Source organism: Silene latifolia, chromosome 3 (genome assembly GCF_048544455.1).
Source record: "Silene latifolia isolate original U9 population chromosome 3, ASM4854445v1, whole genome shotgun sequence".
In the NCBI taxonomy this organism is placed as follows: Eukaryota; Viridiplantae; Streptophyta; class Magnoliopsida; order Caryophyllales; family Caryophyllaceae; genus Silene; species Silene latifolia.
This window is the reverse complement of record NC_133528.1, coordinates 100,880,503-100,905,204: the sequence shown is the minus strand read 5'-3', so window position 1 is coordinate 100,905,204 and position 24,702 is coordinate 100,880,503. Positions and strand designations below refer to the sequence as shown.

General features: G+C 35.3%; 1 protein-coding gene across 1 annotated transcript; it reads left to right on the top strand.

Moving 5' to 3' along the window:
- The first annotated feature begins 20,400 nt into the window (after window positions 1-20,400).
- Window positions 20,401-21,204, top strand: LOC141649397 (uncharacterized). Its single transcript, XM_074458089.1, has one exon. It carries the CDS (start codon window positions 20,401-20,403, stop codon window positions 21,202-21,204), a length of 804 nt encoding a protein of 267 aa, XP_074314190.1.
- The last annotated feature ends 3,498 nt before the right edge of the window (window positions 21,205-24,702 follow it).

The window sequence follows — 24,702 nt, the reverse complement described above, 5'->3', positions numbered from 1 at the left end:
ACGATTTAATTCTAAACCAAACCATAAAAATTGAAATAACTAAAAATAAAATTTTGTACATTTTGGAACAATTTCCAGGAGCTAAAAATTCAAAAATTTTGAGCCCAAAAATTAAATCAAAATGTATTTGCAAAATAACCATTATTTACCAATTTTTTTATCAAATAAAAATCAATAAACTATCTAAATTAATCACATTTATTTAAAGTATATACTTATATCATAAATAGAACATGTATGTGGTTATTTCTAAATAAATATGCATAAAACTAACATGCAATCCAATTTAATTAACTCTTAATTAATTTTAATCCATTTTTATCCAATTTTATGCCATTTTAAGTTATAAAAAGTGGAAAAATATAACAAAAATCAAATTTTCGTCCCATATCATCCTAAGACCAGATTATTTACATGCAAGACCATATTATGTGAGAAAACTAATTTTAGTAACATAATATCAATTTTATTAATTTATCTCATAAATTACTAAAATCGTCTTAAGACAACGTGCATGTATGTAACAATGCTCTGATACCACTTGTTAGTATTTTAGACCATGTAAGACTCATCTTATGATGATAAAATTACTTACTAATTTTTGTGACAATCTAAAATCTACATGCACGCAAAGATTTTAAGACGGAAAATTCCTTATATCGGGTATAAGGCAAAATGGGCTCCACAAAGATCGCCTATCTTTGTAGTTCTTGAGCTATGTAAATGTGGATGATCCTCCTCTTACACCAAACCACCAAAAACATGGTCTCCTTTGCTGTGCACCCAAGAGTAGCCCAAAAATTACTACAAATAATATTAACTAGATATTATTTGAGTATTATGTATGTATATTTGATATACTAACTAATATTATTACCTTGATAATATTATTAGTTTACTTTTATATGTGTTTATTGTAAAAGGATGAACAAAATAAGAAGAAAAATATGGTCTATTGATGGTGTATATGAACCATCCACAACAAGCACACAAAGACCAATTTTTCTTCAAATTTCCAACCTTAGAAATGATGGAAAGACTTAGGTATATATAGACATGAAAATGTATACAATTCACATACAAATGCTAGTGGGAAATGCCTACCTTTTCCACTCACAATGAGTGTATTAGTAGTGTATAAAAATCTGTCCAAATGGTCCCCTCCGGGTCCATTTCGATTTTCGACATTTGCCCCACAAATGCTTATAAGTCTTATATTTAATTATCTGGCATAATTAAATATTAATTTGATTATTTAACACTTAAATAATATAAATTAACTACCAATGACTACTTAACTATTAAGTAATCATAAGACCATTTTATCAACATACAATGTGTCAATATTATCCCAATTAGCTAATTTTACAACCTGTTATAAAATATAAATAGCTAATTAATTCCACCTCAAAACATATACACATATCGCATAAAATTAATTAATTAACAATTAAATAATAAATTCTAAATTCTAAATTTGTTACTTAAATATCACATAATTAAATAATAAATCTTCTCTGCCCAAGTTCGTAACCCTTCATCAAATAATACTTTTACGTGACTAATTAAAAGTCAAATAAGACAAGGAATTAATTATCTCGTATCTCATACAAATAATTAATTCATTCTATTTGGGCGTCATCCTATAGGCGTGACCTAAAAGGATCAGCTGATCACCGCCATCACACGACAGTAATGTCAAACTCTAGTCAGCCAATCATTACCGATTAACGATGACCAGCTGACAAATAAAAAGATAAATCCCTGATATTCCTTTTACGAGATTTAATATGTAAACACACTTATTGTGGAGGACACTACTCCAACATCACCAACCAATGACCCAAAGGTAGTGATGAAGCTTTTCAAGAATATAATTTCCAAAGATTAGGAACCCGAAGAGTGGTCATAAGTGACAGAGGATCTCACTTCCGAAAGAGCACTTTCAAAGCCTTGTTAGCCAACCATGGAGTGACACATAAGACCGTCCTTGCCTATCACCCTCAAAATAATTGGCCACTGGAGGTCTCTAATCGTCAATCGTAGCTATATTGGAGAAGATGGCCAACAAGAGCCGTAAATAGTGTGGGAAGTTTGATGCGTACTTATATCGTTAGTATTCCTTTGCTTTTTATGCGCATTTTGACGAGCTTCGGGACGGTTTATATCCCTTTTGTTTGCATTTTGTTCCGTTACTCTCATACTAAATGTGTCCGTCTCGTTTTGTAGGGAATAAGTCGTGATTCGAGGACGGAGACAAGATAGAAGTCCCAAGGAGCCTTCATGGGAGAAGAAGTGGAGGAAGTTCTAAGAAGATTTCTCTGCGAGTAGGCCCGCTTACCGGCAGGAAACCCTCCCCTTATGCCTCAGAACAAAAGATAGAGAAATTGAGCCAAAAGAGAAAGCTCGGTGCCGGGAGAGGCACCGAAAACCGTTGGCCCAAGAGGGAGCTCAAGAGGAAAGATGAAAAGGAAGAAAAGAAAAAGAAGATGAGTCCTCTGACGGTAGGCCGACAGTCGGTCGGGCGGCAGCGACACACATGCAACACTTAGCCAATTTTGAAGATGAAATAATTCCAAATTGGAATTTGGCTCGCTGCCGGCAGCCAATCAACCGGCACAGAGCTACAATGTCGTATTTCAGCACCTACCCTTCATTTATGACCTAATTTCATAGAAGAATATATATACCCTCTCATAACTCACTTGTACACATAACCCTATACTATTAGTCATTTTTCATTTTGTGTTTGATTTTCCTTAACCAAAGACAAATCATTCCTTAATGAAGCTTTAATTACTTAGAAATTTAGGGTAGATCTAGTTTAGTTCAATAGATTACATTTAGTATTTGGGTTTGTAAGAGAAGATTTTGAAGAATTTCTTCCACTATAAAAGCTTAAATCTTCCCTAAGTATTGGTATAATTTCCTTCCTTGTTTACTTTAGTTTTCAATTGTTTACATTTCTGTTTTATTTTATTTGTTGTTTGAATTAGCATAATGTTTATTGTTATGTTTGTGTGTTGTTCTCCATTTGTTCATACTTGTTCACGCATCATGAGTGAGTAGTTCCACTCTAGGGTTAGTTTAGGGGGAACTTAAGTGAAGGTTAAACTATTAATATGGGTTGTTAATACTAGGATTTTGGGTGATTATTTAGCCTTTGTAAACATGCATACAAGGTATTTGATTAATTGTATGTATGAAAGTTTATACCTTTTTCTTCAATTTATGCTTAGTATCTTCATAGATGAGAGTTTATGTGGGTACTTGATAGTTTGTTTATGATGAGTTTGAATGCATTGTGATAAGAGACTAAGTAATTAGTCAATAATCCTAGGCATTTAATTGTTGGAGTATGTGTCCTCAACAATAGTGCGATCACATAATCAAATCTCATAATAAGAAAAATAAGGGATGATTCAAGTATATAGTCAACTGATCAACATTTATCGGTAATGATTGGCTAACTAGAGTTAGAAATTACTGTCGTTTGACGGTGGTGATCAGTTGATCCATTAAGGTCACACCTAAAGGACGATTCCCAAACTGTAAAGTTAATTAATTGTATATCGATACAGATTAGTTAATTCCTTAAATTGAACAAATTTTATTTATAAGAGAGAGTTTTATATCTTATTGTAATATGATTAAATAAAATTCAATTTAGTAATTAAAATGTTATATTACTAAATTGATTAATGTTTATGAAACATTGGAGATAAGAATAATTAGTTAGCTATAATTACAAATTATTGTAGATTATATTAACTAAATTCAAAATGACCCATTTTATATACATACAATTGTTAATTACTACTTAAATTATTAAGTGTAATTAATTGATTATGTAATGATATTTAATTTGTTAAATATGCATACATTGTCTAATAACATGTCATATGTCACATGTCACATTTTGTATGACAATTGACAAATTGTGAAAGATAAAATGGAATCCATTTTATGTGAAATGGACCGAAAAATTGAGAAGGAATATTAGTGTTGTGGACAAATGTGTTTAAGAAGCTTAAGACACAATCATGACACTAAGAACAAATTTTATTTCTACGCCTAGACCTAGCTGTAACACCCCCATTTATCTAAGAGCCTTTAGTAAGACATTCCTAGATAAATAAGACTGTTACCATCTCGGTTTTCCGAGGTAGTGAATAACAATGACCAACTTACCAAAGTATTTTAAATTAAAACTTCGCGATTATATGTTTATTACAACTTAACCAAACTAAATTTAATATAAAATAAGATACAACTCGCAGCAGAAATAATAAATTGATCAATTAATCTATGTGGTCTAGACTTCTAGGTAGACTGGCCAAGTTCTCAGGCATCCTATAGCTCCCAAGTCAGCTAATATTTAGTACTTGTCAAATCTGCTCCCCATTATGGTTCATCACAGGTGTTCACGAATACACAGTCAACCACGAGGTTGAGTAGGAATAAACTAAACAACAATAATAATCCAACCAAAATAGACATCCTTCGAATGCTCATCAATTTATCCGTACAACTCACTTACGTCAATGGCAGTAGCACAACTCTCTTAACACCGTGATATGCTCAACTGGCAGTAGTACTTGCGTACCACATTGCCCGTCTTAAGACAACCCCGACAACCCCTTTGTTTTCCCCTGTTTCACCGCCACCACCGCCACAAACCTCCATATCCGACCACCAAGACACCACCGAGGTGGTCGACTATAACCCCTGGTCCCAACCCTTTATAGCCCAGGTCAAGTTAGGTCCGATTGGTGTGTCAAATAAGGGTTCGATTCCCCTGGTTCAAACCCACTACAACCCAAACCCGCCACCTTAAGACGCCCCAAGAACCACCAAGGCCAGGTTAAAGACGGTCAGAGAAAGGTTAGACGGAGTCACGGTGGTCCAGTGCTAGCCTAGGGTCAAAGTCGCGACTTCATGGTTGTTCATAGGGTGGTATACGGTGGTTGTTAAAGTCCATGTTAAAACGTTATAACAAAACAATTAAGTTTAAGACAGTTTACCTTTTGTCGCTGATTGCTCTTTAATTCTCTTCTTCTTTCTTTTAGATCTCTTCTTCTTCTTTTATAAATTATTTTTCAGATTCTTTTGTATTTATAGGCTAGATTTAGGATGAGTAAGACCCTAATTAGGAAACTATTATAAATTACCTTATTACTATTATAATTGTGAAATACAATTATTATTATTATTAGTATTACTAGTATTACTAGTATTATTATTATTATAATATAATTATCAAGTATTATTATTATTTTATTAATTATCGTATATTGCTATTACTCAATTGTCATCCCGACTCATTATTCTATTATTTTATTAATTATTTCCGTCTAACAACATAATCCGCAATTATTATAATTAATGAATATAACTAATCAATATAATTTATAAAATATGATTTATAAAATATAATTAAAATATGAGGTATTATAGTCTTCCTCCCCTTAAAATGAACTTCGTCCCGAAGTTCGCCCATAACTACTACAACAACAGTTATAAACATCCGCACAAGTGAGCCTATTTCCAACTTATGACCATTGCAACATAATTATCTTACTTAATCATTATGAAACCGTATCATACTTATCAAAATGTATCACAAAACTAATTCAAAACATGAAAATATATCACAAAATAAACTCAAAACACGAGGTGTCACACTAGCCTTCTTGTTAAGACAAAAAGGATGTTTCTGGCCATGAAATTTTAATATGATCTCACATGCATATTTTAATTATTGTATGTAAAATTTGAGGTTAGTGTGATTAATTTTGAATGATTTATAATTTTATTGGTTAAAATGGAATAAATCGAGATTATATAAGCTAAAAATAGCTAAAACAATTTCATGGCATGAAATTTTTCCCCTGAGTTGCACACATATTTAGAACATCAGATGTGTAAATGGAAAAATTAATTTTGTTAATTTTGTGTGTTTATTGATTTTTATGTGATAAAATCGATAAAAGGCAACTTTATTAGTCATAAAATTAAATTCGAAATTTTTGGGTTGGATTTATGTTTTTACGTGATCTACAAATTATTATACTATGTTAAAAATTTTGATTTTGAATTTTTCATATTTTTTTGTGATTAATTTGGAATTAAGTTGTAAAACTTATGATTTATGCTATTTATTCATGAAATATATTAAAAATGCTTTGTGAGCAATTTTATTGAAGTTTTTGGATCTTGGTAATATTACAGAATATGCAAAATTTTGATTTTGAATGTTTCAAATTTTTATGATTCATTGGGAATATTTTCTTAATTGTTAAGACTAATAAGATTATGATGAGCAATAATGTTAAACCAAGTTAGATTATTATCAAATCTTAGTGTGGACTAATATTTGAGTCCTAAGAAAGTTAGGGTAATTAACTTGGGCTTAAATTTGATTTAAGTATTATTTTGGTGATTTTAATGAGTTAAAAGTCACGCATTTCCATAAAACCAAAGCGATGTACGATGTAATCTAGTAAGGCGATTTGGCACATCCATTTTTGCATGTTGAATACATATATAATGCTGCATATTTTTTAGATGTATGTCATTTATATTTATGAAATTTTGAATCATGTAATTTTGTCTTAGTGTGGCCTTAACTTTTAATTGGTATTACCCGTAATGTATGGGAATATCGATTTGGTTGTAATTTTAATGTTATTTCGCATCACCGTTTTGTAATTTAATAGATTTAAATTTTTCTAACAAATGTAAAATAGGATATGCTAGGTATTTTATTATTATTTTGCAATTCCGTAGTTTCCTAAAAACGGAGCCATTCGGAAAGGAGTTCCGATCAAGATAGTGTTTCCCTGGGAGGCATGTCACATGAAGTTCAAGGGACCAAATGAGTTGGTTTCCGAATATGTAATAGATTATTAGATTTTCTATTTTAGGAAAGGCCATACTAGGAAATTGATTTTCTTTACTTGTTCTATTTTATATGTTTGCATGCATGCCAAATCGCCATAACTTTACATGCATATCTTTTCTTATCGAGTCATCGACCGTGTCAATTACAATTTTCGATAGTTCACCGATTTAGTTCACTAAACGAGATAGATAATAAATTGACATGACCTCTCACTAAATTTAAAATTGAGATTAGCCTTACCAAATAGTAGGACCCATGAATCCCCGTGACATTTGGGGTAAGTTCGGTTTTCCCGGGGTACTTTCATTTTTCATTGGGTAAGTGGGGTAATAAAACGTTATTACACACGAAACTTGGTTGGTCTCAACGGGATATTATTACTAGTCTTATGTTCCGGGGCTAAAGATGTGTTTTATGAAATTCATCAACCGAGAGTTCTAAAGTAGAATCAATTAAAGAGTTAATTCACCAAATTTACACAAGTATGGGATGTATCGGTTTCCTCGTGCCCATATTTGTATAAAGATGGATCTCGGAATCATTTATTATAGTTGGTTAGAGGTCACTATATAAATGCTAAAACTTGCTAAAAGTTTTCATATATTACGATGAATGTTAATTTTCCCACTATTTCGTTGGTTAATTTGTTCTATATCTTTGCTCCTAGACATATACAATGTCATTTCGATTTTAACTTATGTCTCCATTAAACCACTATAGCCAAAAAGACAAATAGAATCTCTTTTCTAAAGGCCTCAATTGAACCGTTTAAATAAGGCATGGACTAGCTCCATAGGAATCGTTCTATTCTATAGAACCCCATAGGAGTTGTCCTATGTCATATAAGATTAGCATCTTAAATTCCTAACATGCCTATGTATGATTTCTTGTAAAGAAATATGAACACTACTACAGATACAGCCTATAACAACGGGTAAAAACCGTTGTAAAATAAAAAAGCGGACGTTGTTAAAGCGGCCGTTGTAGAAGGTATTTACAACGGTTTGCTTATTTAGTGAAACCGTTGTCTAAAGTATTCACCACGGTTAAAAGCCGTTGTTGTTGGGTGTTCTCCGTTGTGGAAAGTGTTTCAAAATTTTGGAGGGAATAATATAACAACGGTTGTCGTATGTATAACCGTTGTTGTAACTTTCCCTCCAAAATTGTGAAGTCTTTTGACAACGGGTTTATGGTACATACCCGTTGTTGAAATTTTTTGTAACAACGGTTCTTTGTTTAATACCCGTTGTTGTAATTTTACCTCCAAAATTGTGAAGACTTTTAACAACGGTTCTTTGATTAAAACCTGTTGTTGAATATTATGCGCGGGTATTTGTGAATGTCATTCACAACGGTGTTATTTTTATTAACCGTTGTGAAAGGTATTCACAACGGTTTTTTTTTAGTAACCGTTTTTATTACGAACTCCTATTGTTTTGAAAAAATAAATTTGTTTCATGCCATTCAAAAACCTGCATATGTCAAGAAAGACACCATATACCAAAGACCAAAGATAAATCACAGCTGGGTTCATCAGAACTCAATAGATTCAATTCAACCACAACAACAGCTGCATCATATATATATATATATATACTTACAAGGAGTTGAATTTACATGAACTAATCATTCCCTAACTTCAACAAAAAATTTACTAATAAGTTGATCTAAACTCTGAGTATCATGCATTTCTAATATATTTTAAGACGTAGTTGCCCCACATGTCTCTTACCTCGTCTATATCTACACTTGAGTACTTGCTCAATCTGACAGTTGATTGCATACACTGCGGCAAAAACAAAGAGAATACATTATGGTATATATAGCGGCAAGCAAGACAACATTAGCAACATCATGGTATATATAGCGACAAGCAAGACAACATTAGCTCTAATTTATAAAAAAGTAATAAACACATGTTTAAATTATTACTAACCTTTTCTAGAATAACGAGATATCTTCGCCTAATAATCTCCAACATGAACCGACAAACGTAGTATCCACATTGTATGCTATCCGGCTGGCGAGGGGCCTATTATTACATAAAAAAAACGAGAGAGAGAAGGCTCACATCGTCAGAATCTTGAACTTTAGGTATTGTATTAGTATTAAACACAGATTTTGCACTTAATGTTATTGTATTTGAGCACGTACCCACTGTTATCGTAATAAAATCGGGGCCAACATCGAATCTTCCGTGGGTTGATCCTTTCGTTTGCTCTTTTCTTCTTAAAGGCCCTTTTTTAAAAAATAAAAAAGGAGGCAGAAACTAATTTTTTTAGGGGCAAAAATATGAAAGAGCTTTTTTCTATAAATAACAAATGAAAATGTTATTATAAATAAATCAGTATTATAAACTTACATATTAATCAAGTGCTTAAAAGTCTCGCTTGGTTGATGATGTAAAGAGTCCAACCGAAAACTTTATTCCTTATCGGCATGATGGTCAAAGTAGCACCCAATGAGTCCTACATCAAGAGACATCATCATTGTTAACAAGTACATATATTAGGTATGAAAATGCAATTGTAGGGGGAAACGTAATATTAATTTGTTTATTACCCTTTTTCATTATAAGCGCCAAAAATCGACTTCTTGGTTGTCGCCAATTCTTTGAGCAATATAATCTACCCGTTGTTCGAACGAGAAATCCGGAATAAATAAAGATAAAACATAGGGGCACAGAATCCGTATAGATCAAATGGAATATTCTTCTCGGGATCACTCTCAATTTCAATATCCTACATTATTACGGTATTAATTCCGGTATTTAAAACACTATCTAGTAGTCCGAATATTAGACTATGAAATTATTTATTAAGAAACTTACTTCATCCAAACAAATATGTGTGATATATCAATCTGGTCTAGGCCAGCCCATACGGCTAGCGGATCCCATGATATAAGCGCTTGGCGCTCAAATTTCCTAGAATATCCTCCTCGAGCGGAATAACTATCACTTGCTCGGTGGCTGTGCGATGGCCACCTCCTCATGCGATCTCATCATCGTCACCGTTCTTACTTTTTGCATGTAATCCTTCCCTTTATATTGTGTGGAGTTTAAAGTCCTAACTTTCAGGTCCGGGAAAGAATGAGTCTTTGATTTTGTGCTACTACCACCAGCCTACACATGTAGTAGATAATTAAAATAATAAAAAATCCAAAGGTAACATATCCTAGTTGGAGTAATAAAAATAAAAGCGTACTTAATTAAATACCTCGTCAAGTTGTTGTGAAGTCGAGGTCGTTGGCATGTCTGTGGACTTAGGCTTATCCGCCAAAGCCGTCTTTTTTGTTCCCTACAAAAAAAAATAACATATAAATTTAACATATAAAAACATTCAACAATTAAAAATGTAACATATATATAAAGGTATTTCTTCTAACCCCAACTGCGGGCCGCTGCTGAGGCGGTGGAGATATCTTCGCCAAGTAGATGTGAGTTTCAGGCCATTGGATGAAACTTCCAAGCGCATCTCGCAGAATGGTAATGTCGTCACGAATCGGGACAGCGGTTGAAAGTTTTCATGGCCTGGAAAGACTGTAGTTATCTCTACTATTCTATGATTCAAAAAAATTTTTCGCCATGAACAACTACGCTTTCGCTCTGCTGCAGATTTGTTTTCTACGAGACCCCGGCCAACACGAACATGTGGCTTTTCGATTCTATTAGGGTCGTGAAGAATAATCGCCTCTTGTTTACGGCCTGAAGAATATACACATACATTATTATATCTTTGCAAAAACGCTTCAGCATTCAAAAGATTTTGCAAAAACGCTTTCTGTCTCAGGCCGATTTTTGCACAAACTTCAGCATTCATATAAATTTAACTAATTAAACACTTCATGCATACCTTACTGAAAACAGGGAACTGACTTGAAGGGGATGTATGCTGTTTTCCATCAGCCGTCTTCTCAAGTTGCATCTCCTTTTCATCAGACCCATTATTTACCTAATAAAATTAACCAATTCAATGGCACCATGTCAGAAGTTATAGCATTAGAGCTGGCAGGGAACACACCCCCTGATCTTACCCAAAAAAAAAGAAAAGAAAAATAAGGAAGTATTAGGTACCTGATCGGCTTTAGTTGTTACAACTTCAGAAGCATTATTAGGTACCTGATCTTTCTGAATCTCGTTGACCGATACTTCCTTCTCATGTATTGCCAAGGTAGTAGCGGCCTCTTCACCAATCTGTTGTACCTTATTATTAACCCCTTTAGTAATGACATCCTCCATCATCTTCACTTCTTCTTCGGAAAGCTTACCTCCAAAGATTCACTTTAGTAGTACGGATGCCATTAATCAAGTCGCTTGCCAAGAATGTAATGTGTCGGCAATTTTTATCCCAACAATAACATGTGAATTGAACTTAAATGAAAATAATAGAATAAATGTTACCATGTCGGCGTTCTCGGACTTAGTCTTCCTTTTCTTCTTTATCTCGGCGTTTTCCCATAATATTTCGTTACTCCAACCTGTAACGGGACGCCCCTCAAACGACCTGGATGTTCGGGTCGGCCGATCGCTCTAGCAAGAACGTCATTACGACCACTGGGAGTGAATTTCCCTTCTTCTACCTCTTTCAATACGTTGTCCTATAATATATTAAATAAACTTCAAATTATATTTGTGACTAAAATAATAAAGTTAGTAATGAACTCGTCTTAATAAAATAATGCTTACTATGTGGGCCAAAACTTCCTCATCATATTTGTCACGCGACGACCGGGATCCTTTAGGCGTGTGCCCTTGTTTATAAGTTACATGCCGATCCACCTCTTTCACTCCCTTTGCCACCTACACATTAACATGGTAACATTTATACACGTAAATGTGTATCAATGCAAGTCCAAGTGTGATTAAAAAAATAAAGTCTCACAGGGGAATAATGCATGCTACTTACGAGGTCCTCTTCTATCTTTCTCAGAATCGCCTCGAGAACCATAGAATTTCCCCTTCTTGCATGAAATGTTAGCACGATTTCTTCCGCTAACGGCCTTCAAATAATTATATAAAAGCGCAAGTAGATGAGATAATAAAAAGATTATATAAAGGACTCATTAATTAAAAAAATGATAGGTAAATCGTTAAAAGGCGAGGATATTTAACCTGAAACTTCTCAGTAGTTCTCATCTTTTTGAAAAGATCCCATTCTTCCTGCTTGATGGTGGGACACTTGTTTTCCGGTGGGCTCTTACGCATCTCCCCGTTGCCTTGTCCACATACAACCAATCCCTAGCAACGCCACACCTCCACCGCTGTGGACATCCGCGGCCTTATGCATTAAATACTCATCATGGCTTTTATCGGGTATAATAAAGCCTTCCTTTACACGAGCCAAGTATAACTCCGCCAATTTTGGATTCAAAGTTCTAACATCATCTAAATGGATAGGCACAAACTGTCTTGTGCAAGCACCAATCCAACTGGAGAAAAGACCCGCATTTGGACCAAAGAGGGAAACTCATCTCACTCCATGTTATTTCGAACTACTGCTTAGCGTCTATAGCCGCAAGGACTTTCTTGCACTTCGTAGCACCCCTCTCACCAGGCTTATTATCACCAGGCTCATTATTCTTTTGACTTCTTTTACGTTTTTCACCCATGATAATCCTAAAACCCAAATATGAATGATATAGCTAGAAATGAACAACTTAACAACGTACATGCAGAGTATTATCTAAAACCCTAAACCCTAATAGGAATGAAAATTTAAAACAACAGATTGAGCTTCTAAAATCCTAAACCCTGATAAGAGGAGTAAAGTAGATGATGCGGGATGATAAAGATAACAAAGAAGGCGAAAAACAAACAGATGCATGAAAAAGAAACAAGATGATCGTCTTAAAACCCTAATGACGAAACACAAAATTAAAGTGAACATACCTGTTGATGATGATGATAAAGAGAACGAGCAGGATGATAAGGGAAGGCAACGGAATCGGGCTTTAAATCGGCGGCACGGCGACGAGAATGTAAAAAGCGAGGAAGAGAGAAGAATTAACTCAGGATACCAACGGTTGAACTAATAATGTTGTGTGTGTTTGTATGGCATGCTGTATTGGTTTCTATATTAGTTTTTTATTAAGACAAACTATTGACAACGGGTCGTCAAAGACGAACCGTTGTTATATGTTAATAACAACGGGTCAATAAAAGTAAACCGTTGTCAAAAGTTTATTACAACGGTTAAAATATACCCGTTGTAATATATTTTCACCAAATTTGCGCCAAAATGAAATATGTCAAAAAAATAATTGACAACGGGTAAAGGTACTACACCCGTTGTTGAAAGTATTAACAACGGGTAATTTAAATATAACCGTTGTTATTGTTGAACCTCTTTTTTTTTTTTTTTTTAAAATTATCAGTAATTCCATTACAGTCCAAACTCAGTAATAATACATACTCGTAATAAAGGTAGCACCATATACTTTGCAACATTATTCAAAGAATTTCAACACCAAAGATCCACATCTAATAATAAGATCAAGAAAATAAGACAACACCAAAGATGCATGCATACTTTGTGTCCCGATGAACTATCTCGGGATCGGGGACGTTTCTTGGATGTCATAGTTTCTTCGTTAACCCAAATACCTTCACCATGGTCATCATGCATATAGATGCTTTCAGTGTCCTCATGATCAGTGTCAACATCGTCGAAATAAGATACAGTGGTAGACTGATCCATTCCCTCAAAAACGACATCCTGATCATCATCACCATTATCGGATGGACTACTCCTTCTTTTCCTTATAGACAGTACAACAGACCACTTCTTATCCATAGGATCGGTGACATAGAACACTTGTTTAGCTTGGGATGCCATTATGAAAGGATCATCCTTATTATTGCCAACCTTACCCAGATTGACCAACGTAAATCCCATCTTATCCTTCGGACACAATGGATGTTGTTATCAACCCAGTTACATCGAAACAAAGGCATTGTGAAATCAATGTAATATAGTACCAATATTTCTTGAATAACACCATAATAAAGGCATTTTCCCCAAATAGGCTTTTTATCTTTTGAAGTAGCAAAGTGCATTGCCTCAAATTCAGAACTCACACCACTATTTTGCATTGTGCTCACCTCATCTTGCTCGCGGGTGTAAAAATTATATCCATTAATGGCAAAACTGTTGTAAAAGGTGACCCTGGCATTTGGACCTAAACCAAGACGTAGTAACCTAGGAGAGATGTCATCACCGGTTTGATCAAGATAATCGTAAGACAATATTCCTAAACCACTCTCGAAACGTCTTCGTATGCTCGTTCGCAATCCACTTCTCGGTCTTGTTTTGGTGATCGTATTTGAGCTCATCTTTGTGTTGTTGAATATAAGGTTGCACCTCATCTTCGTTGTTTAGCACATACATGTGTGCTAAATGCAACATTTCACGTGTCACAATTTTTTCAACCCGGCCCCTAATACCTTTTCCGGTCATCCAGTCACTATGACGATTCTTAGGAACGCCAATCAACTCCTCTGGGAGAGATGAGCGTAACAATATGAAAGAGCTTCGTCTAAAATAGCGCGTTCAGCAATACAACCTTCTGGACGATACCGATTAGATGTATAGTCCTTGTAGACTTTCATCAATCTTTCGAAAGGATACTGGTATCTCAAGTACACGGGCCCAAGGTACAAAATCTCCCTAACCAAGTGAATGGTCAGATGAATCATGATAGTGAAGAAAGAGGGTGGAAAATACATTTCCAACCGACAAAGAGAGGTTACAACGAGGTCCCGCAATGAATCCGCGTCATCGGGATCGATGACTTTCTCGCATATGGACTGGAAGAAGAGACAGAATCTAGTTATAGCATATCTTACCTTTTCAGGTAAAATGGAACGAATAGCCACAGGTAGTAATTGTTGCATCAAAGTGTGACAATCATGTGACTTTAACCTGGTGAGTTTTAGGTCTTGCATCGACACTAGGCTTTTGATGTTCGACGAATAACCATGTGGCACTTTAATTCCATTCAAGCATGCACATAACTCTTTTCTCTCATTCCGTGAAAGGGTAAAAGTCAGGCGGTAAAAATGTACGATTACCTCTCTTCCGTGGTGCCAACTCTAGCCTAATACCCATCATTTTCATATCTTCCCTAGCTGCGGCGTTATCCTTTGTTTTACCAGGAACATTCAAAAGGGTATTGATAATATTATCACAGACATTTTTCTCAATGTGCATGAAATCGAGGCAATGCCGACCTCCAGTCGGCCAATATGGAAGTTTATCAAAAAATATGGATCTTTTATTATACCCACGAGTAGACAATTTAGAGCCGCTCTTCTTCCCATAATCTATCTCAATATGCTTTACTTTTTGATAAACTTCATGCCCACTCAAAATTCTAGGAGGTTGACGAAGTTCTTGTCTTCCATTGAATGCTTTCCGCATCTTGCGATAACAATGGTCATGATACAAGAACCTCCTATTTCCCATATACACATACTTACGAGAAGACTTCAAGTATTCAGACTCGATATCCTCCCCACACAATGGACAAGCCTCTTTCCCATGAACTGTGTGCCCAAAAAGGTCGCCATAAGCCGGATAGTCAGTTATTGTACACAATAACATCGCTCTTAAATTGAAAGTTTCGTTCTTATATGCATCAAATACTTCTATCCCACTATCCCACAACAATCGCAAATCATCTAGAAGAGGTTCCAAATATACATCTATATCATTTCCTGGTTGTTTAGGGCCGGAAATTAACAACGACAACATCAAATACTTTCTTTTCATGCACACATATGGAGGTAAGTTATAAATAGCCAACACTACTGGCCAAGTACTATGTTGGCTACTCATGTTTCCGTGTGGGTTCATTCCATCAGTGGACAGCGCTAGACGTAAGTTTCTAGGTTCATTGCCGAACTCGGGATACTTAGCGTCGAACGATTTCCATTGCTTACCATCTTCCGGGTGTCTTAGCTTTCCATCATTTATTCTTCCCGTTTCATGCCAAGTTAACATTTTTGCATCATCGGGATTCGCATAAATCCTTATGACTCTTGGTATCAATGGAAAATACCACAACACCTTAGCCGGGATCCCTTCCTTATCCTTTTAACGCCACTCCAAACATTTAGGGCAATTGGTTAAGTTTTGATATAATTTCCGATACAATATGCAATCATTTGGACATGCATGTATTTTCTCATATTTCATACCCACTCCTCTTATTAGTTTTTTCGCCTCATATGTCTTAACAGGTAGAACATTACCATCTGGAAGCAACTCCTTTATCAAGGCTAAAAACTAGTGAAACACGTGTCACTCACCCCATTTGCCCCCTTGATATTATACAACTTCACCACAAATAGACATTTTTGTGAACTTACAACCAGGATACGAGGGTGCTTCGGACTCACACAACTCTCTCATACATGTTGTTAAGGTCATCCCAATTACTAGTGTCATCACCTACATCTTCAAAAGCAATGGACTCATCATCATTCTCTTCATTATCTATAGACCCAACATTCAACTTCTCTACTTCCAACTCTTCCAACTCAAAAACTCGGCAAACTCGGGATCATCGCTTAGCCTTTCGTGTACCTCAACATCATCTTCTTCCGAGTTATTCTCTTCCTCTAATGATTCCCCATGAAAAATCCAAAGTGTATAGGATCGACTAAATCTCCACTTTTCTAGGTGTATTTTAACGTCCGGAAAAGCCATATAGCTAATATTACCACATCTTTCACAAGGACATGCAATACTAGAAGAACCTTTCAAATTGTTCGAAACGAATTCATAAAATTCAGCTAAACCATCCTTGTAGGTGCGGTCACTCATATTTGCATCAATCATCCAAGTTCGAGTCATTATTCTACATTCGTAATAATAGGCAACTAATTCAGAAAATACAATAATAGGCAAACAAATAAACGAAATTCAGGAAAGCAATTAAGCTAAATTATCAACAAATTAGATAATAACCCAAAAAATCCTATATCTAGTTATAAGCGTTGCTAAGAAACATATATATACCTGATTGATAAACACGATGAGGGAGAGAAGACGTGACAACAGTGACGGAGATGAAGACAGAGAGACGATCAGGGAGGAATGGAGGATGATATAGTAGCAGTATTAGCTTGTGTTTGTGTTTGTAGCGTATAGCAGAATAAAGCAATATGTTGTTCTTAAGATTTTCATAATATTAATAACAACGGTTATTGAGTCTACAACCGTTGTTAAAAAGTATTAAAAACGGGTTCTAATATAACCGTTGTGATTACTTTTCACTAATTTGGCGCCAAACCATTAACAACGGTTAAAATTTAACCGTTGTTATTAGTTTTTTCATTAACAACGGTTGTTTAAGTATGACCCGTTGTTAAAACAAATAACAACGGCTAACAACACATAACCGTTGTAATTAAGTTTGGTAAAATTCGCGGAATAAATTCTACAACGTGTTTTGATGATTTTCGTGAATAAGCGTTGTTAAAGGGCCGTTGTGGTTGCCTGTATTTGTAGTAGTGGAATAGAGGTAACGATTAGTCAAAATATGTTTTGATAATATCTTCTATGCATCCACAGTTCAAAAGTCTTATTGCTCAACCTAAACACTTGTCATCAAAGCACTTAAGTTGTTAAGAACATGACAATGTTAAATTGGTAAATTAATTTGTTAGAAATTTTGATTTACCAAATACTACTATAGAGTTAAACCCTTATGAAGGACTAACTGGTAATTTAAATGAAGACAAGTCTTCATCAAGTAGAAATTCTTGAAGTCAGTGGGAGCAATAAGAAGTAAGTACCTATCTTAATTGTTAAGGATAGAATTAGGATCGAAACAGAAGGTGTTAGACACTAAAATAGATACAAACCCCAATAAGTAAAGATCAAGGATGTTGGTCGTGTGACTCCAACATATTCCTTCTTGAAAATCTATGACATTGACATTGCATTCTTGCCAATTACCACATCAAGAGTATTTGATACAAATTTATGGATTTCATCATATTATTTGACACAAGAATGTTGTAGTGTACTCTTTTTAGTTTTGTATTTAAAAATGTACCTCAATAATTGTTATGATGTACAATATGTCTATATAAGAATATAATTCAAGTTTTTGTATAAAACACAAAGGGTTTCTCTATTATGCAATTAAAACAAGCGTTGTGCCATAACATACCACGATTAAGTTTATGGTGAGACCATACAAATCAAGGTAATTATATTCAAACTAGAAATAAAATGTCATTTATACAAGAATCAAGTTAGTGACCCCAATCATTTCTCAATTCTCGATTGAAAATCGCATTTAGAAACTAGTTTGGACTAGTCTCCCAAAACATTTGATTGAGAATCTTTTGGTGTGTGCGAATCTTGTATTCAAAGCAAGATAATTCATGACTTTTTCTTGAAAAAGATTATGAATAGAGCAAGATATTCGCCCTATTTACACTTTGAAGTGTATGGTCGAATACAATTTCAATCAGAAAAGGTTATTACTTCTTCATCTCTTTTACCAACGAACTAGGTAGATACTTGGTATCCACTTAATGAGGTAAGAAGAGATATTCTTTGAATAAGTTCAATGAATGGTTAAAAAGTATCAAAACCTAGAGATTATAAAACGGGGAACAATAAAGTGAAGACTTTCATCTGCACCAAAAAGAGTATGATATGGTATCACAAGTTTACTTTCATTACGATATGATTGAATCTTTACAATATAGTTGGAGGTAGTTTCTGTTATAAAATTTGTCTGGCATTTTAAATTTTCCACTAAAACAAAACATGGTTAAAGCAATCATCTACTTTTCATATGAGATATCGTTGGGCATGGTACCTAAATTGTAGCATGTTTCGATAGTAAACATGTGCTCTCTCTTCCTACATGATCACGAGAACAAAAAATTTGTGGCTCGTGATACAGTCTATTAAAGAAAAGAGGATTATTTCTTAAAGACAGAGTGGGAGAAAATGTTCAAGAGCCACAAACTGAGAATAAGACGTAGGAAGATGTTCCTTCTTGGTCAAAATCAGTAATAATTTCTTCAAAACCTAAGTGGACAGGAGTAGTGTTATTTTTGAAAGTAACAAACCTGTAACTTATTAAGATGCTTTATCTAGTTTCAACACCGCAAAAGTCCGAACTGAACATAAACATTAAGATGTTTCCATAACTTGGTTGATTGGTGGTAAGAGGTTTACACCAATTGCAACGCTTCGTTAAATTCAGATTTTATATATTATTTGACTATTGGATTTTAAAATCATCTTGCATGAGTTTTGTATATCGCAACTATCCTAAGGTAGGATATGAACTTAAGAAGAAATCTTAAGTAGAAGTAAAGGAGTTGAATGGTATGTTTCAGTCATGTAATAAACCTTTCTCGATTTGTCGAGTAGTTTTGTTTATACATGAAGTTTAGTGGGAGTACGATGGTATAATTAGTCTTATATGTGAATGACATATTGATCACTGTGAGTGATGAAAGACTTAGGAGAAGAATAATACATCTCTAAGATATCCAGTTCGATGGATATTAGCATAAAGTTAATATTCTTATGTTAATAAGAATCTTGACAAGTTCAAAATTATTGAACATGGAGAAATTGAATCCATTTGCTTCCGCTGCTGGATTAATTTATTATGCTAAGATGTATCTCTATTCTTATACTTCGTACACTTAGAGTATGACGAGAAATTAAAATTGAATCTTTGTGACAGACAATATATAGCCATATAGTCTATCCATTAGTACTCAAGAAGCCCTAATGATATGTCTTCTATGTCTCATATGTAGATAACATATTATTCATTGAGAATGATGGACCAATGCTTTCCTCCGTGAAGGAGGGATTGAGAGACTAGGAAGAGATGCAAAGCAACTTTAATATCTGAGTCTATAAGTGATATATATGAGAGGATAAGTGTTTAGAAATAATTATTGGATTTATGTGCAATGAGTTACACAAAAACCATATTCTAAACACATAAGGATGGTTGAATAACCATCTTGGCTATAATTTTTGAGGAGTAAATCTGAGTAATAAACAACGGAGATTATATTATCAATTGATCATCATTTAGCAGTAACGATTGGCTCCTTAGAGTTTGACGTTACTGTCGTTTGACGATGGTGATCGGTTGATCTCTTGAGTACACTTGCATCTATGAGATATACAAAAGGGATGAATCCCACACACTGTGAGGACAATGGGAGCTATCCTAAGGCAAGATAGCCTATGTCTAGATTGGATCAAGACACGTGCTCAAAAGGTTTTATAATACAATATTATAGATAATGAAGGAAAATAGTATATAATGAGGTTAAGTAAGGTGCAAGATGTTGCTAAGACTTGTTAACCAAGGCCTTCTCATAGGCTTAACATGATAAGTAATGCCATTTCAATTGAATTAAAATGTACGATTATATACAAAATTAAATATGGATTAAATAGTGGATATTGGTGACCCTAATTCTACTATTAATAATAATGAATAATATAGGGTTTTGGAATGTTCGTGGCATGAATAGTGTGAATAAACAAAAATTAGTTAAAAGTTTTATTCAGAATAATGAAGCTTGTTTATTTGGTCTTTTAGAAACAAAAATAAATGGTGTTAATGTTGGTAATATAGCTCATAATATGCTAGAGGGGTGGAGTGTCACTACCAATTGCAGCTTGCATAAAGGAGGAAGGGCCTGGTTATTATGGCGTCCTAATATATTTGATGTTCATATTATTCAATGTGATCCTCAATTTATTCATTCCAAAATTGTTATTAAGACAACTAAGAAAGGTTTCCTCCTCACTATTGTTTATGCTTTTAATGAGGGCTCTGAGAGACTGGATTTATGGGATAATTTGAGGTCAATTGTTGGTCAGTGTGTTGTTCCTTGGGCTTTAGCAGGAGATTTCAACACTGTCATTTCTCTTGATGAGAGACTGGGGGCTGCTACTAAGCAGGAGGACATGGATGCTTTTGTTGATTGCCTGTCTGCTTGTTGCATGATTGATATTCCTGCAACTGGAGCCTACTTCACTTGGACAAATAAGCAGGAATCTAACCACAGGAAATATAGTAGACTGGATAGATTTCTAGTCAACCAAGAGTGGGTTGATGTGTTTCCTGATATGAATGCTTATTTCCATCCTGGGGGGCTAATGGATCACACTCCTTGCATTGTCAGAAATATTAAGTTGGATGGAAGGAGATCCACTAGCTTCAAATACTTTAATATGTGGAGTGATGCTCGTAATTTTCTAGATACTGTAAGGAATGTATGGATTCAATAGATTAGTGGTACAAAGATGTTTGGTGTGGTTAAGAAATTGAAAGCTCTAAAGGGAGGTCTCAAAAATCTTAATAAAGAGTGTTTTTCTGATGTAGAGCTCAAGGCCAGCAAAGCTATTCTTACCCTTGAGGATATTCAGTTGCAGCTCCAGGACAATTATGACAGAACTGATCTTATTACTCTGGAGTTGCAGGCACTTGCTGAGGTGAGATTCTAGTCTAAAGCAAGGGATAGTTTCCTTCAGCAGAAAGCTAAGGCTCAATGGCCAGATGAAGGGGATATCAATACAGCATATTTTCATAGTGTTATTAAGAAAAGATACCCGAGAAACAAGATTGTCCATATTGAAGACCAGAATGGCAACCTCTGTACTGATACAGTCAGTATTCAGGAAGAATTCCTGAACTTCTACTAGGGTTTGTTGGGTAGCAAGAAGATGAATGAACAGGTGAGAAATGAGGTACTGCAAACAGGATCCTTTTGCAATGAGAACCATGCAATATCTTTATTAGCTCCTGTCACTAAGGAGGAAATTAAAGGTGTAGTATTCTCTATTCCTATTAACAAGGCTCCTGGGCCTGATGGCTACATCAGTGGATTCTTCAGGGACTCATGGGACATTGTTGGGGACGAGGTTTGCAGTGCTATTATGGATTTCTTTGCTACTGGTTGTCTGCTCACTCAGATAAATGCAACTAACATCACTCTTATCCCTAAGTGTGACAGACCAACTACTGTTAGCCATTTTAGACCTATAGCTTGCTGTAATTTGGTTTACAAGGTGATTTTTAAACTGCTTTGCAATAGGCTTGCTACTGTGTTACCTGATATTATTCATGAGAACCAATGAGCTTTTATTAAAGGAAGGTCTATCATTGAAAATGTCCTTATTTGTCAGGACATCATTCATCTGTATACCAGGAAAGCAGTCACTCCAAGATGCCTGTTCAAAATAGATTTACAAAAGCCTATGACACGGTTGAGTGGGATTATGTTGAGCAGATGCTACATGGTCTCAAATTTCCACCTCATTTTATCCAGCTTGTAATGCAATGTGTAAGGTCAACCTCATTTACCTTGTCCCTGAATGGGAATAACTTTGGTTATTTTAAAGGACAAAGGGGACTGAGGTAGGGAGACCCTATTTCTCCTCTTCTGTTTACTATTTGCATGGAGTACTTAACCAGACTGATCAATTTTGCCACGGATAGATGGCCATTCCAGTATCATCCTCTCTGCAAGAATCTGAAGCTCACTCATCTCATGTTTGCTGATGATTTGCTTCTTTTCTGCAAGGGTAAGCCCCAGTCCATATGGCTTCTCATGAGAGCTTTATCCTCATTCTCTGAGGCATCTGGCCTAGCTATGAACAATGCAAAATCTGAAATTTTCTTTAATGGAGTTTCTGAGGACATTAGAGAGGGTATAAAACAGGTCACTGGATTCAGGGAAGGCACCATGCCCTTCAGGTACCTGGGAGTGCCTATTAAAGCAGGCAGGCTTACCAAGCAGGAATGTTCTGCCTTAAGTGAAAAGATGGTGGCAAGGATTAGAGGAATGGGAGCTAAAAAGCTTTCCTATGCTGGCAGAGTTACACTCATCAATGCTGTTCTCAATACTCTCCAAAATTATTGGGCTCAAAAGTTCATTATCCCTAAGAGCATCATCAACAATATTATGGGTATTTGCAGAAACTACCTGTGGGATGGCTCCCCTGATTATCATAGAGTCCCTCTTGTAGCCTGGGACAAGGTTACCTTGCCTAAAAAGGAGGGAGGTTTGGGGATTAAGAAAGTTGATGTTTGGAATGTGGCCACAGTGGGTAAGCTGGTTAATTGGATCTACTGCAAAGCTGATAGGCTTTGGATTAAGTGGATAAATGATGTGTATATTAAATATCAGGACTGGCATAACTACTCTCCTCCTACTTATGTAACCTGGGTTTGGAAAAATATTTGTAAAGTGAAAGAAAAGCTCAAAGATGGATATACTGACAGCATCTGGACCATGAGTCCTAAAGGTTACTCAATCAAGGGTGGGTATGATTGGCTTGCTCCTGCTCATATAACCCTTAACTGGACTGCTATTGTGTGGAATAACTAGAACATCCCAAAATACTCCCTGACTACCTGGCTTAGAATGCATGAAGGAATGAATGTGAAGAGTAAATTATTCAGATTTGGTTGTTGTGCAAATGACCTTTGTATGCTTTGTCAGAGACAGCCTGAAACTGTAGAGCACCTGTTCACAAGCTGTGTCTATACTGTCAAAGTTCAGAGCCATCTGTTACAGTGGTATGGAGGCACGTTCCCATATGTGAACACCTTGATTTCAGACAGCAGGAATAGTATGCAGTGGAAGATTAAGGTTGCCATGTTCAATGCTTTCCATTACTCCATATGGTTTCAAAGAAACAATGCCAGGATCAATGACTGGCTGCTAAGACCTGAAGTAGTTGCTGCTCGTATAGAGGAGGATATTAAGAGAAGAGTTAAACAGAAATGTAGGGCAGTTAATGAGCAGACTGTCCTCCTTTGGCTTCAAAGCATGGGATTGGTTTGATTTGCTTGTAATGGGACTCGTTCCTAGAACCTCATGTAATTATGTTTTTTTGATATGATATATAATATACTCACATTACACCAAAATAAATAAATAAATATGGATTATAGATTATGTAGTAATTGATATTGTATTAATTTTATATATGTGATAATACATTCATCGTTTGTGTTTTGTTTTAAACTCTTTTATTACTTTGTTATATCCAAATAGGTTGTAAGGACAAAGTTGAACCCTATTAAAGTGAACTGGATTAACATAGTATTGTCCCCTAGTTGCTTATATGAGGTGATGTCTCGAAGTGACTAGAGTGTGATGCGATTGATGGGAAGTTCAAGTGCCATAGAGTCATAAGGGATGACTAGTCGATCATATAGGCAGACTGTATGGGACACTCTGTCGGGCAGTGACCGCTTATAGAGTTCTGGTAATTCATATACAGCCTGGTCGTGGCAAGAGCTACTGTAGTATTCTTATGAATCGATTCTTTGACTAAAGACTGTTCTCCCAAGTTGGCACAGTTTCTGATTGGCTTTGATTTATGCTCTACGACTGTCGTACTGAAGTCAAAAGAGTATCTTTTGGGTCATGATAAACTGTGGCTATATGAAGGAAATAGTGCGATAGGAATTGTCCATCCCCTTGTCAGGGTTTTCTAAAATCTCAGGGCCACTCGAGGAGTAGTGAACTGAAAATGTGTGGCCACTCTCGGAAGGTATCTACGGTAGATAATTACGGTCAGGCAGTTATTCTCGAGAACGAGGAAACCACTATAGATATGATCAAATGCAAGTACGACCTGCAAGACACCTTGCATTGAGTGGGAGATGATGTAATAGGACAAGAGAATTGGTGAAGCACACTTGTTAGAACAAGTGGGAGATTGTTGGAGTATGTGTCCTCAACAATAGTTCGATCACATAATCAAATCTCATAA